The sequence below is a fragment of the Muntiacus reevesi genome, chromosome 1 (genome assembly GCF_963930625.1).
Source record: "Muntiacus reevesi chromosome 1, mMunRee1.1, whole genome shotgun sequence".
In the NCBI taxonomy this organism is placed as follows: domain Eukaryota; kingdom Metazoa; phylum Chordata; class Mammalia; order Artiodactyla; family Cervidae; genus Muntiacus; species Muntiacus reevesi.
Genome location: NC_089249.1, coordinates 77043653 through 77056650, shown reverse-complemented (window position 1 = coordinate 77056650; position 12998 = coordinate 77043653). Strand labels below are relative to the sequence as shown.

The 12998-nt window shown below is 50.0% G+C and overlaps 1 protein-coding gene across 1 annotated transcript; it reads left to right on the top strand.

Moving 5' to 3' along the window:
* The first annotated feature begins 439 nt into the window (after positions 1 to 439).
* HAPLN2 (hyaluronan and proteoglycan link protein 2) lies at positions 440 to 2416 on the top strand. Its single transcript, XM_065926135.1, has 5 exons — positions 440 to 527; positions 731 to 1084; positions 1282 to 1398; positions 1542 to 1724; positions 2136 to 2416. The coding sequence occupies exons 1-5, from the start codon at positions 440 to 442 to the stop codon at positions 2414 to 2416; spliced, it is 1023 nt and encodes a 340-aa protein (XP_065782207.1).
* Positions 2417 to 12998: the final 10582 nt, after the last annotated feature.

Sequence of the window (12998 nt, the reverse complement as noted above, 5' to 3'; positions counted from 1 at the left end):
CGAGGAGTCACTGCTTTAAGCAGGAGAGTGACTAGATCATATTTACTCTGGCTTCAGATGGAGAATGGGTGTTGGGTGAAGATAAGAGACCAGAGATGGCAATCCAGAAGGGAGGACTTGGGAAGTAGCACTTGTGCTGAAAATGGACAGGTAGAGGAGACTCAGTCCTGACCTGCTGACTGAAGGGACAAGAGAGGAAAAAGGATGGGCCCAGGAGGTCTGGCAGGGTGGGGATGGGTGAGAGGAGTTTGTTACTGCCCTCCCCCATCGCCTTTCTTTGCTAACAATTTCAGCCCCTTTATCTGCCGCCCTGGCTTCCAGATGAACAGTCCCCTCTGAGGAATCCCGACGGGAGTTCATCATCTCCCCACCCCATTCCCTTAGTGCTAAGAAGTGCCCAACCTTGTGCCCCACAGACCGTGCTGGGCTGACTCCCACCATGCAAGGCAGGATCAGTCTCCCCTCTCTCTGCCACTTCCTTCTCCCTTGGGCCTTCGCCACCTTCCACAGAACCCTGGGGGACCAAGGTAAGACCTTAATTCGGCCCAGAATCTGGAGAACAGTGGTGGGGAAAGTGGGAATGGTTGTTGGAGGTCCTCAGGGACTGAGAGTCATTTCTGAGTGAGCAATGGAGAGAGGTTTGGGGGAGTCTGGGGAACGCTGGCTTTGGACAGGCACTTGGGGCAGTGGGGGTCAGGGGGTTCCTGCCACTGTGGCCCCCTCTGCTCAGCACCCCACCCTGGCCCCCACTACCTCCTGCCCCCCATCCACGAGGTCATTCACTCTCGTCGTGGGGCTACGACCACGCTGCCCTGCGTCCTGGGCGCCCCGCCTCCCAGCTACAAGGTGCGCTGGAGCAAAGTGGAACCCGGGGACCTCCGGGAAACGCCCATCCTCATCACCAACGGACTGCACGCCCGGGGCTACGGGCCCCTGGGGGGACGTGCCAGGATGCGAAGAGGGCATCGGCTGGACGCCTCCCTGGTCATCGCCGGCGTGCGCCTGGAAGACGAGGGCCGGTACCGCTGTGAGCTCATCAACGGCATCGAGGATGAGAGCGTGGCGCTGACCCTGCGCCTGGAGGGTGAGGCTCTTCAGTTGCTGCCGCTTTCCTCTCTGGCGGCGGTTCTGCCGTCTGGTCTCAGGTCTCCCGGGGCTCCTCTGCAGCCTCTCCCCCTCCCTGTTCCCGGAGCCCCCAGCCCTTTCCCCTGGGCTGCACCGCCCTTCCTTGCCCCTCTCCTTCTGCCGGCTCTCTCCAGGCTGTCTGCCCCCCACTCCCAGGTGTGGTGTTTCCGTACCAGCCCAGCCGGGGCCGGTACCAGTTCAATTACTACGAGGCGAAGCAGGCGTGCGAGGAGCAGGACGGCCGTCTGGCCACCTACGCCCAGCTGTACCAGGGTGAGTGGCCGAGCCCGGGGACCGCCCAGGCTCCCTCCGAGCTGTCGCCTGAACCCCAGGGGAGGCGAACTCCGGGTCTGGCTCCTGCCTGTGACGCGTTTAATCCCGCGACCCCCTTTCCGTCCCCCGCCATCTCCCGCCAGCGTGGACCGAGGGTCTGGACTGGTGCAACGCGGGCTGGCTGCTCGAGGGCTCCGTGCGCTACCCTGTCCTCACGGCGCGCGCGCCCTGCGGTGGCCGAGGTCGGCCCGGGATCCGCAGCTACGGGCCCCGCGACCGGAAGCGCGACCGCTACGACGCCTTCTGCTTCACCTCGGCGCTGTCAGGTAAGGGGCCGGGGCGAGCCATCCTCTGCGGCCGGGGTCTGACCTGCACCGGACAGAGGAGGATCCCACCTGAGAAGGAGGCGGGGGGCGGGGCGGGCGGGGCCGGGACTCGGGCCTCTAGAATGCGGCGGGGAAGGTAGAAGGCCAGAGGCTTGAGATTACCGGCCAACTCCGTGGTCCCTTGCAGGCCTCGCCCCTCCGTCACTCTGCCCACCCAGCCTCCAGCCTGTCTTTTACAACCTCACCCGCACCCCCAGTCTCTATACTCCCACTCCTCCTACCCAAGCTCGGACCCACCGATCCACACCTGCCCCTCTTCCCCATCCCGACTCTGCGCCCTGGGAGTCTGAATTCCGCCACGCCCCGGCCGGCCCTGCTCCCGGTCGGTCGGTGACCTGCTTCGGTTCCCAGGTCACGTGTTCTTCGTGCCCGGGCGGCTGACGCTGTCTGAAGCCCACGCGGCCTGCAGGCGGCGCGGGGCCATGGTGGCCAAGGTCGGGCACCTCTATGCCGCCTGGAAGTTCTCCGGGCTGGACCAATGCGACGGCGGCTGGCTGGCGGACGGCAGCGTGCGCTTCCCCATCACGACGCCTCGGCCGCGCTGCGGGGGCCTCCCGGATCCCGGAGTGCGCAGCTTCGGCTTCCCCAGACCCCAGCAGGCGGCCTATGGGACCTACTGCTACTCCGAATAGGGGCCCACCGCACCCCCTCCAGCGCGCGCGACAAAGCCTGGGAGTCGTGGCGGGGGTCTCTCGCCGCTTTCCCGAGAGCCTCCCCTTCCATCGGACGAGGAGCAGCGCCCCCTGACCCGCCTTCTCGACCGAAGGCTGCGGGCCGAGGATCCCGGCTGGCCCGGCGTCGGGGAGGGGACGTGGTGGCGCCCCGGGTGGTAGAGAGCAGCTACGAACCTCTGACCCGAGGCGGTTCGCGCCCCCCACCCCCCCGCAGACGACGCAGCCGCGGCTAGGTGACGGGAGAGGCGTCCAAGGGGCATTAACTGACTTCTATCCGGCAATAAAATAACCTGAGGACTTTTTGTGTTGGGTGAAGCTGTCAGCGAGGCGGGGGGCTGGGGGCGCGGGGGTGGCGGGGGATCCCGTTGGATCCAGCGTGCTGAGCCAGCGCCTCGGAATACAGAGGAAAACGAGGGGCTACTGCCCCCGAGGGAGGAGCCTGCAAGAGAGGAGGGATTTCGAGGCGCTGTGCTGTGCTCACGCGCTTCAGTCGTGTCCGACTCTGCGACCCCATGATCTGTCCTGCCAGTCTCCTCTGTCCACGGGATTTTCCGGGCAAGAATACAGGAGTGGGTTGCCATTTCCTCCTCCAGAGGATCTTCCCGACCCAGGAATGGAACCCGTGTCTCCTGCTTCCTCTGCACTGCAGGCAGATTCTTTACCATGGAGCCACCTACTGGAAGGAGGAGAGGGCACCAAAAGGCCTTAGGAGAGTTGGACACACCGTGGGCGGCCAGCCTTGGAGAGAATTCAGAGTGATGTTGTGCCAGGCACCACGCGGGGGCGCCACACCCCTACCTAAGGTTACTGGCTAGGCGCGCTCCAAACCCCAGGCCTAGCCCCTGGGCATCCCAGAACAGACAGAAGGTGGACCTAAATATATTTCAAAATGTGTTTGTATCCTGCCAGTCTCCCAGAAGAGTGTGCATGACTACTATTAAAGGCAGGAAAGTCACTCCGTTGTTACAACTGACGGGAAATAAACGGAAGGCGGAGGTGGCACTCTGACACAACAAGGTCCTCAGAGGGCTAATACTTCAGGGGGGTGTGCATTTGGTTTACGTTCACCGCCGCCATGGCCGCCAGGGCAAAAGGGGCAACTGAACAGGGAACACGCTTATCACATCAGGCTAAAAGAAACATCCCTGTAACTCAAGAGACAAGCTCCAATGTCATTAATTCATTTTCCTTAACGTATATTGTGTATTTTATTTACTTATTTCCGTTTAAGCAGTTTTTTCTTTTTGGGCCGTGCCACAGTTCCCCCACCATCGAGGCAGTGAACAGTGGCCAGCCCTAACTACTGGACTGCTAGGAAAGTCCCTGTTCAAGCAATCTAACTACACCACAGAAAGCCTGGGCTAGAGAATAATCAGGACTGGAGCAAAGAGTAGAGCTTGCTTTCTTTTTTTTTGAGTATGAATTTTCGGTGATGCTTGATCCATGTTGTAAAATGGCTTCCCAAGAGGATTCTTGCAATCATTGATAAGAGAATTGATCCCATGAGAATTTATATGAGGGACAAAGAATGATTGAATGAATATCATCTTAAATAATTGTCATATAGCAAATGAAATATTTGCGACAGTCCCTAGGCTTTGATTTTCTTATCTTGGTCACGGGGTAATGATAACTGCCTCCTGAGTTTGTGGTGAGCAGGAACTGAGACAAGGCATGAACTGGGTATAATGCCTGATACACGTAAGAGGCACTCAGCAAGTGGCACCATTAATAATGAATGAATGATGGTAACAGAATAACAGTGATAATTATTATTCAGGTTCTTACCAGGTAGCCTGTGGGATTTGTCGCTGTACAGCAGCGGTTAGTCAGGATGAGCTAAATTATGCTTTGATAACAAACAACCCCCGAATCTCAGTGGTTTAAAACTTAAAGATTTATTTCTTAATTGGGCCACATGTTCATTGTGGTCAACAAATGGACTCTTCTCATTTTAGTCACTCAGGTATCTATCTGGATTGATAGAGAAGTCACCATGTCGTATGCCATCAATCACTATACCAGAAGGAAAAAATAAAAGAGCTCTAGAGGGTCTTATACAAGCAATTAAAAGCTACAGGTCCCAGGGACACCAGTCTTGTCTACAACTCATTCTCCAGAACTAATCACAGGGCCCGGCTCCACCACAAGGGGGCCTAAAAAATTGGAAATACCCGGTGAACAGAAACAGCACCCATGTCTACCACCAGCAGCAAGGAGAACAGTCTAAATTCTGGGACATATTGATAGTCACTCACTCCCTTACTCTTCTAGGTTTCTAAGTTCTGGCCCATTATGTAGTCAGAGTCCCAGAAAGTCAGTATCTGAGGCCTCGCAACTCAGACTGTAAGAAGATAGCTTTTCTTCAGTATATGAGAAATGGTCATGGGAGAAGCTTTTCATTTGCTGCAAAACTTTGTTTCTTTGCCCGTTAAAATATCTAACCATGAATTCTTACAACTACTCTTCATATTGCTATTACTATTATCTTTTTGTTATAGACAATTTAAAACACACACAAAGGGGGCGGGGGTTGTGACGGAAAAAAAATAAAATAAAAAAAATAAAACACACACAAAATAGAGAGAATAGAATAACAAATGAATCCATCTTCCAGTTTGATGATTTAAAAATTCTTATCTCTTGAGTCCTCTCATTTGTGTTTGCTTTTTGCTGGAGTATTTTAAAGCAAATATTAAACAGCATATCATTTCACCTGTAAATACTCAGTTTGTATTTCTAATATATAGTGACTTAAAATCATAATTCTACTAACATATTCCTCAATAAAATTAAGTTAATGTCATCTAATATTTAGTTCATAACAACCTTCTTCTGAATGTCTAAAAATATAACTATATATATAAATTTTATAGTTTATATGTACTTTATAAAGTATATATATAAAAAGTTTATATATAAACTTTATAGTTTGTTTGCTCAAACCAGGATCTACATTGCATTTGATTTTTTTTGGTTAAGTATCTTTTAAACCATAACACTTCTTCCTCTTTCATTTTTTTCTATGCCATCTTGTTTGCTTGTTTATGAAACTAGGTCACTTTCCTGTCAAGTTTCCCACATTCTGGATCTGGCTGAGTGTATCCTTGAAGTGTCATTAAATATATTCCTCCACCCCCTGTAATTATATTTGGAAGTTTGATTAAGGTTAAATTCACTCTTTTCCCCAGGAATATTTCATAAGTGATAACTGGCATGCTGCGGTCCATGGTGTCGCAGAGTCAGACACGACGTAGCAACTGAACAACAACTGTGTACTTCCTCCTCCATCACATCAGGAGGCACATGGTGTCTGGTTGTTGGACTAGAATAGTGATGCTAAGATTGATCAGTAAATTCAGGTAGTGTGAGTCTGACCCATTCATTATAAAGTTCTTCACTGTATTAGTTTCCTATGGCTGCTGTAACAAACTACCTCAGACTTGGTGGCTTAAGACAACAGAAGTGTTATCTTAACAACAGTCTGGAGGCCAGAAGTCCAAACTAAAGGTGTTAGCAGTGTCTCACTCCCTGTGGAGGCTCTGAGAATTCTTTCTTGTCTCTTTTATCTTCTGGGAGCGGGTGGCATTCCTGGACTCTTTTGGCTACATCGCTGAAATCTCTCGGCTTCCCTGGTGACTTTCACTTATCAGCCGTGAATTGTCTATAAAGAAAAATGTCCCTTATTGACTATTTTGTTAACCTGACAGATAAGCCATTCAGAAGGGTAGGATTATGTTTGATTCTCAGGCCTTCCCTGGCGGTCCAGTGGTTAAGAATCTGCCTTCTAACGCAGAGGATGCAGGTTCGATCCCTGGTCAGGGAACTAAGATCCCACATGCTGTGGGAGTAAGTAAAACCCTCGCACCACACCACGTGCCTCAACTGCTGAGCCTGCACACTGCAATAAGTAAATAAACATTTTTAAATGTTTGATTCTCTTCCATTTGTCTTAGATAGGTGTTATGGAGCGAATGTTTGTGTCTCCCTGCTCCAAAAAATTCCTGTGTTAAAATCCTAATCCTGAATGTGCTGATATTTGGAGATGGGACCTTTGGGAGATAATGAGGTCATGAGGATGGCGCCCTCATGATGAGATTAGTGCCCTTATAAGAAGAGACTTGGGAGAGTTTGTTTCCTCTCTCTGCTCTCTGCCATGTGAGAATAGAATGAGAAGACAGTTGTCTGCAAACCAGGAAGCAGGCCCTCACCAGACACCAGATATGCTGGCCTCCAGTACTGTGAGACATTTAAATCACCCCAGGTATGGTAATTTGTTTTAGCAGCCTGAACTGACTAAGACAACAGGGTTCCCTAAAAGTAGATGTGAGTCAAGACTTTGAGTGCAAGGAGTTTATCTGGGAGGTCATGCCAAGGGGCACTGGTAGAAGACTGAAAAAGAGAGACAGGAAAAGGGAGAAAGCTGATGAAAAATTGTGATAGAGCTGATGGAGCAGCTGGGGCTGAATCCTGCTTGGCAATTCTGGAAAGCGGTATAGAACCTGTCTCAGGAAATACCACCTGAGGGGTAAGAAACTAAAGTACAGTAAGTCCCCAGATACAAACCTTCAAGTTGTAAGCTTTCAAAAGGCAAACATTCATCACTGGATGGTTGTTTCAAGAGGGTTGATAGAATTGACACCATAGAGGAACCAGAACCCATGCCATCAGCGTCAGGTGAGAGTGAAACTGTGGCTTGCCCTCTGTCTCCTATTGCTGACAATCTTTCAGCTTTACCATCTCCCACCTCCTCTCCCTCCTCCAGTCAATAATTCCTCTTGCCTGTTCACTTGATGCCAGCCCCTGTATGCCAGTTGTTGTATTATACTACTGTACTTTTCAAGGTGCTGTCCTATAAAGTTAAAAATGTTACCTTTATTTTTTGTGTTTGTTTGTTATGTACATATAATTAGTGTGTAAAGTATTATAAACCTATTACAATACAGTACCATATAGCCGATTGTGTTAGTTGGGTACCTAGGCTAACTTTGCTGGACTTATGACCAAATTGGACTTATGAAGTGCTCTCCGAATGGAACTCATTTGTATGTAGAGGACTTATTGTATTACTGGTCAACTTCCTGTCTGAAAGTTGAGGGTTGCTTCTGGGAGCGTTAACCCGTTAGCATTCCAGGCTAGCCCTGAGCACAGGCAGGCTCCCACAGCCAGAAGAAAACACCCCCAGGTAGACTCACAGATGCTCTCCCAGAAGGCTTCCTCTCCAGGGATGAATGTGAAGGATATCCACAGCCATGCTCCACCCTTTGCACTGTTAAGACCCATTTGTGTCTCCATAACAAGATCACTTTGTTCCTTCACTGATTCTTTAAGGTGGTAGCTGATCACAATTTCTAACTCTTTAAAAAGGGAGTATTGGAAATTCTTCTGGCAGTCTAGTGGTTAGGACTCAGTGCTTTCATTGTTAGGGCCCAGGTCCAATCCCTGGTAGGGAAACTAAAATCCTACAAGCCCTGTGGTGTGGTCATACAGTTTTTTAAAAAGAAAGTCTTACAAAGGGAGGGTCAGTGGGACAAATAGCTTCTGCAGTTGGTTCCAAGGCTGTAATCAATATTCAACACCTCCCTCCTCTACCATTCATTCTGTTGGTCTATGAGGTTTTAACAATGGAAAAACCCTGACCTTCATCCTGGAAGGCCTCAGTCTTTCATTATCATGCCCTTAACAGGCCAACATCGCTGGAACTGCCTATTCATGATTACCACTGGACATGGGATAATCAAGATCAAGCATCTTTGCCAACAGAATTCTTTCTTTGCCTACTGGTCAGTTGGCATGAGGTGTCCAACCTGACCCGGAAGCTGCTACAGCGCTCAGTTTAGTGATACCCTTCCTGTGACACCTGGTAGTTGCATCTCTTGCCCTAGGAACTAGGACTGCTAATCCTGCAGAGCTTAAATTTATAGGGACAGGAGGCACAAATTCCCTAAGTGGGTCACTGGTGAGGGGGTATTGCTTCCTCCATATCCTGGTTCCTGTACCCACGATTTCTGGCTAACTGGGACACAGCACCATGTAATGGCCACTGGTTCAAAATACATATACTTCATTGTAAAGCCAGTACCCCAACGCCAGAGGACATTTTCCCCAAGCTGGCCACACTAATGTACTATTAGGTTGGCAGTTTCAAAGAGATGTTGTATACTGTAGGGTCAGTGGACCCTGTGATCCTGTGCCCACTGGCACATTTACTTCACTGTAAGTAGATGCCCTTGGTTAGAGAGAATACTACATGGCGTCTCATATGGATAAACCCTTTCCTTTATGTCCTTGGATATAGATATTGGTGATGGCCAAGGTACTTGGGCAGGAAAAACAAATCCATATCCAGAATATGCATTAATCCCAGTAAGGAGTAACTGCTCCGCACCTCCAGACTGAAAGAGGTATGCTGTAATCAATATGCTCCCCAGTGGTGGTTGGTGTCCTTGAGGGATGGTACCAGGCTGAGCTAACATCTGTCTCCACTACTGACAGGCTGAACATCCAGCACTGGCAGCAGCTAGACCAGCCTTGGTGACAGGGAGCCCATGCTGGTGAGCCCTTGTCTAGTCTCCATATTCATCACCACAGTCACTCCATTCACAGGCCCATTGTGCAAGCCCTGCATGGTGGAGGACAAAGGCTGGCTGTTATCTACTGGAGTCCTTCTGTCCCCCTAGCTCTTCAATGTCTCCTCTGCCGTGAATGCCCTTAGATGGAACGGCCATCAGACACAATGCCCACTCCTGTAGGTCCATCCATTATGGTTATTGCCTAGACTTCCTTACCGCCAACCTTCCAGTCTTGCCCACTCTTGGCCTGATCAACCAACAAGCCATTTGCCATGCTCAAGAGTCCGTGTATATACTTCCTTCAAGTCACCTCTGTCCCTGCAAAGTAGATGACCAGTGTACTGCTTGAAACAACCCCATGGGAGGATATTCCCTCACCACCGTCTTTCAGGGCCACCCGTGGGTGGGGCTGCGGTGTGGTGACAGGCTGTGTTCAGCTCCCATCAATATGTCACGGTGACCCAGCCATGGTCCAGGCATAGGTTTTCTGCTCCTCCGAATTCTAATCACAGACAAACCGCACAAGGTGATCGGGTGAGCTGAGAGAGAGGCAGGGGTGCAGCAGAGATAGGTTATGTGGGGCCGGGCCTCCGGCTCACACGGCTTTCTCCTGTCTCTGCGTGTACTCACACCCACTCACAAACGCACCACTGGGTTGGAGCTGTGCCCACCCATGAGTGCTCAGGACTCAGGGGTCTGAAAATTCCCAGACCTTAATGGGAAAGGGAAACCTTAGTAGGAAGGGGAGGAATCCAGTAAACAATTAAGTAAATACAATTGGGCAGGTGATGACTGAGGGCAGCTGAAGCTCACAGCTGCTGGCAGCTCTGGGAGGAACCTGCCTCACAGTGTTCCTTCCTGAGAGGCAAGGGGCTGGCTTTTAGTCTGTCAGCTCGCCCTCTGTCGCTGAAGGAGGGCGGTTGCCAGGGCCATTCTGACTTGCGATGCACTTAGCCAGGCATACCTGCGTGTCAGAAACTAATCCTTAGGCAGTCAGCAGCCTTTGGCCTATCAAGGTGGTTGCAAAGGGCAGACGGACGGGGCCACCAACAGGATCTGCTCTACCCTGTTCATTTTCAAAATTGAGTTGATGTCTTATCACTATCCAGAGGTGACCAGTGATCCTATTTTGCAGTATCATTATAAACTCACAGACTCTGTATCCGTTTCATGTGTCTCAATCTCTTCCAGCCATTTCAGCATAGTGCCCATGTTGTTTCGTCTCTGGCCAGTGGGAATCTTCTCAAGCTGGCTACTGGCTCCTTTTCACATGAACTTGACCTGAGCCCTATAACTTCCTTATTCTCAAGTATAACAAACTCTCCTGCCCTAGACCTGGAATTTCTCCAAAGGGTTCCTTTTAGTGAAAAGTGCTATTTAGAGACCACAGTCTGGACATAAGAGGTATTCACTGTTATTGATTTGTCATTGCTTCTGAGTCTTTTCAGGAGACTTCTCTCAGAAGATAGATATGTAAATCATGAGCTCATGCTGTTATTTTCAATTTGGTTTTTTTCTTTCAATTCAGTTTTAAGATGAGCAGTTTTTGCTTAATTTTCCTTTTCTTACACTGAAAATCTTATTTCTGAATACCATTACTATAATTACTTGTTTGCTTTATCACCATAAATAGCACTTTTCAAAATAATAATGCCAACAGTAAGATATCTCCATGGTTCTTTTTGTTCCTGGGGATCTACAGAAAATGCTGAGTGTTATAATCACTTGAAAGAAAATTCTTCTATGTAGTTTTACCTCCAACTTCATATATATAATTAGGTACATTTGCTTCATTTTGTTTTAAAATTTTAGGGATTGCATCACTTTTCCTCCATTTAATTTAAAATTAATTCCTTCCAGTTTAATTTGTTTGTTCTAATTATATAAAGCATTCATATGGTTCCAACATCAAAACCATAAAATAAAATGCTATTACCATTTTAAAAGTGAAGAAACTGAGACTCAGAGAGTACCTACCTGCCCCAGGATAGAAAAAGTGAGCTGTCTCTCCCCATCAGGGGTGGGAGAGGGGCAGCGGGGAGCCTGCAGATGGCATGGACTTTTTTTCGAGAATTAGGTTTGGAAGTACTCAGGGTTGAGGCTTCCAGTTCCTTCAGCTGTTGTGTCCTCTGAACACGCGTTTGCAGCCCTCAAAGCGAGGGTCCGTCAGCTCAGGGGGGACAGCTGGCTCCTGCTCACGTCGCAGGGTCTCTCCCACAGCGTTGTCAGCTTGCAGGTCCCCGCACTGTCTCCCCACCACCCTACTTCCCCTCCCACCCACAGTCAGCTGCCGGAGCCCTCAGGAGCCCATTCCTGTGCCCTCCCTCGCTAGGGCTGGGGTCCCGTGCTTCCTGGCCCTTTTCAGAAGCTATCAAAGCCCCTATTCTCCAAACACAGCTGTGCCAGCCTTCAGCGCTGTGTCCGTCCCCCGTCTCAGCCCCACTCCCATGTCCCCATGGCACAGGATCCAGGTGCCCGAGCAATGTGCAGGGCCTCAGAGAGAAACCAAGCTGCTTGGGCCCCCACCCCCAAGTCTGGGAAAGTGAGGGCAGGTTTTCAAGAAGCTGGAAGGACAAGCTCCCTCAGTAGCCACTGTGACTGTGATTGGCAGTCCAGTGAGGAAGGCCCAGGGCTAACAGGAGATGGGGGGAGTGAGATGCTAGAACTTGGAGAGGAGAGGGGAGATTCTGTTTCCTGAACTTGGGTCATGGCCTCAGCTTTGTCCTGGATGGAGGATATTGGAGGGGTGGGGATGGGGGGAGTGGTCTGGAGATTGATTGTTCTCATCCAGAGAGATGGAAAACTCTCCAGGGTCCAGGAGGCTGGGAGACAGCCAGATGGATTGCACATGGGACAGGGAGAAGGGCTGCCCCCCACTCACTTCTCTCTTCTCTCTACCTCCCCCATTTTCCCTTCCCTGAGAGAGACAGCTGCAGTCCCTGGCAAGAACCCGGGCCTGGGAGTCTGGAGACTTGATTTTGGTCAAGTCAGGTACATGCCCTGTGACCCTAACAGTTACTTCACCACTCCAGCCCAGCCTCAGTTTCCTCATTCAGAAGATACTAAGGTTACCGGAGACATGCTCCTCCTGTTACTGGGGCAGAAAGTTCTACCTGAAAACTGACTTTCAGTCTTCCTGCTTCCATTAATCCTGTTTGCTTCCAGTCAGTCCCTGAGTCTCCCTCTCTGAGTCCTAGAAGGGAAAGTCCTGGTTCTCATCTCTTCTCAGAAAGAGGATAGAAATGGGCAGTAGGTGCGGGGCGGGTGGGGGGTGGTTGTCCCATGGCCATGGCTCAAGATGCAGGTAAAGAAAGTCGCTGATCAAAAATTGCCAGATCAAGGGCAAGGTTAGACTTTGGTATGAATTGTCACATCTGAATATAATGGAAAGTCTTGGGAGGGTGCACATTTCCTCTCCTGGGAAAGGACTCCTCTCTCAAATAATGAGCCCTCTACCCCATTCGCAGGGGAGTGGCCCTCTGACCTCCTGGCCAGGAGATCTAGTGCAGATCACAGTTTGTGTGTATGACTAGTAAAGGAAAATAATTAGATTTTAGATTGTGTTGTTGTGCACCTGAAACTAACACAATATTGTAAAATGAGTCTACTTCAATTAAAAAAGAAAAAAAAAAAAAAAACAATTAGAGTTTGCTGAGCCTAAGCTATGGGTCAGGTGCCTCTCTTACCCATCCTGTGTAGTAGATATTACCCAGTGCAGTAGATACTATTCAGCCTGTTGTACACAAGAAGAAATGTTCCACAGAAACAAAGACCTTTCCAAGGTTTCACTGCAAATGGTGGTACAGGAGTTTGACCTCAGTGCCCATGACTCCAGAGTGCTGCTCTCATCAAGATCTTTACAGCAGTGGCCGACTGTTCTCTCACCAGGTCTGGTTTCCCACCAGGGGTCTGCCTCTTGGAACAGACTGTCTGGTTCCAGCCCTTTTCCAGACCCAGGTGCTGCTGGA

Bases quoted from the DNA above. Each gene is read 5' to 3' on its own strand.
- HAPLN2 (XM_065926135.1), top strand. From the start codon at position 440: ATGCAAGGCAGGATCAGTCTCCCCTCTCTCTGCCACTTCCTTCTCCCT. The intron at 528-730 runs GTAAGACCTTAA...CCCTCTGCTCAG, and splicing joins CAGAACCCTGGGGGACCAAG to CACCCCACCCTGGCCCCCAC. The intron at 1,085-1,281 runs GTGAGGCTCTTC...CCCCACTCCCAG, and splicing joins GCTGACCCTGCGCCTGGAGG to GTGTGGTGTTTCCGTACCAG.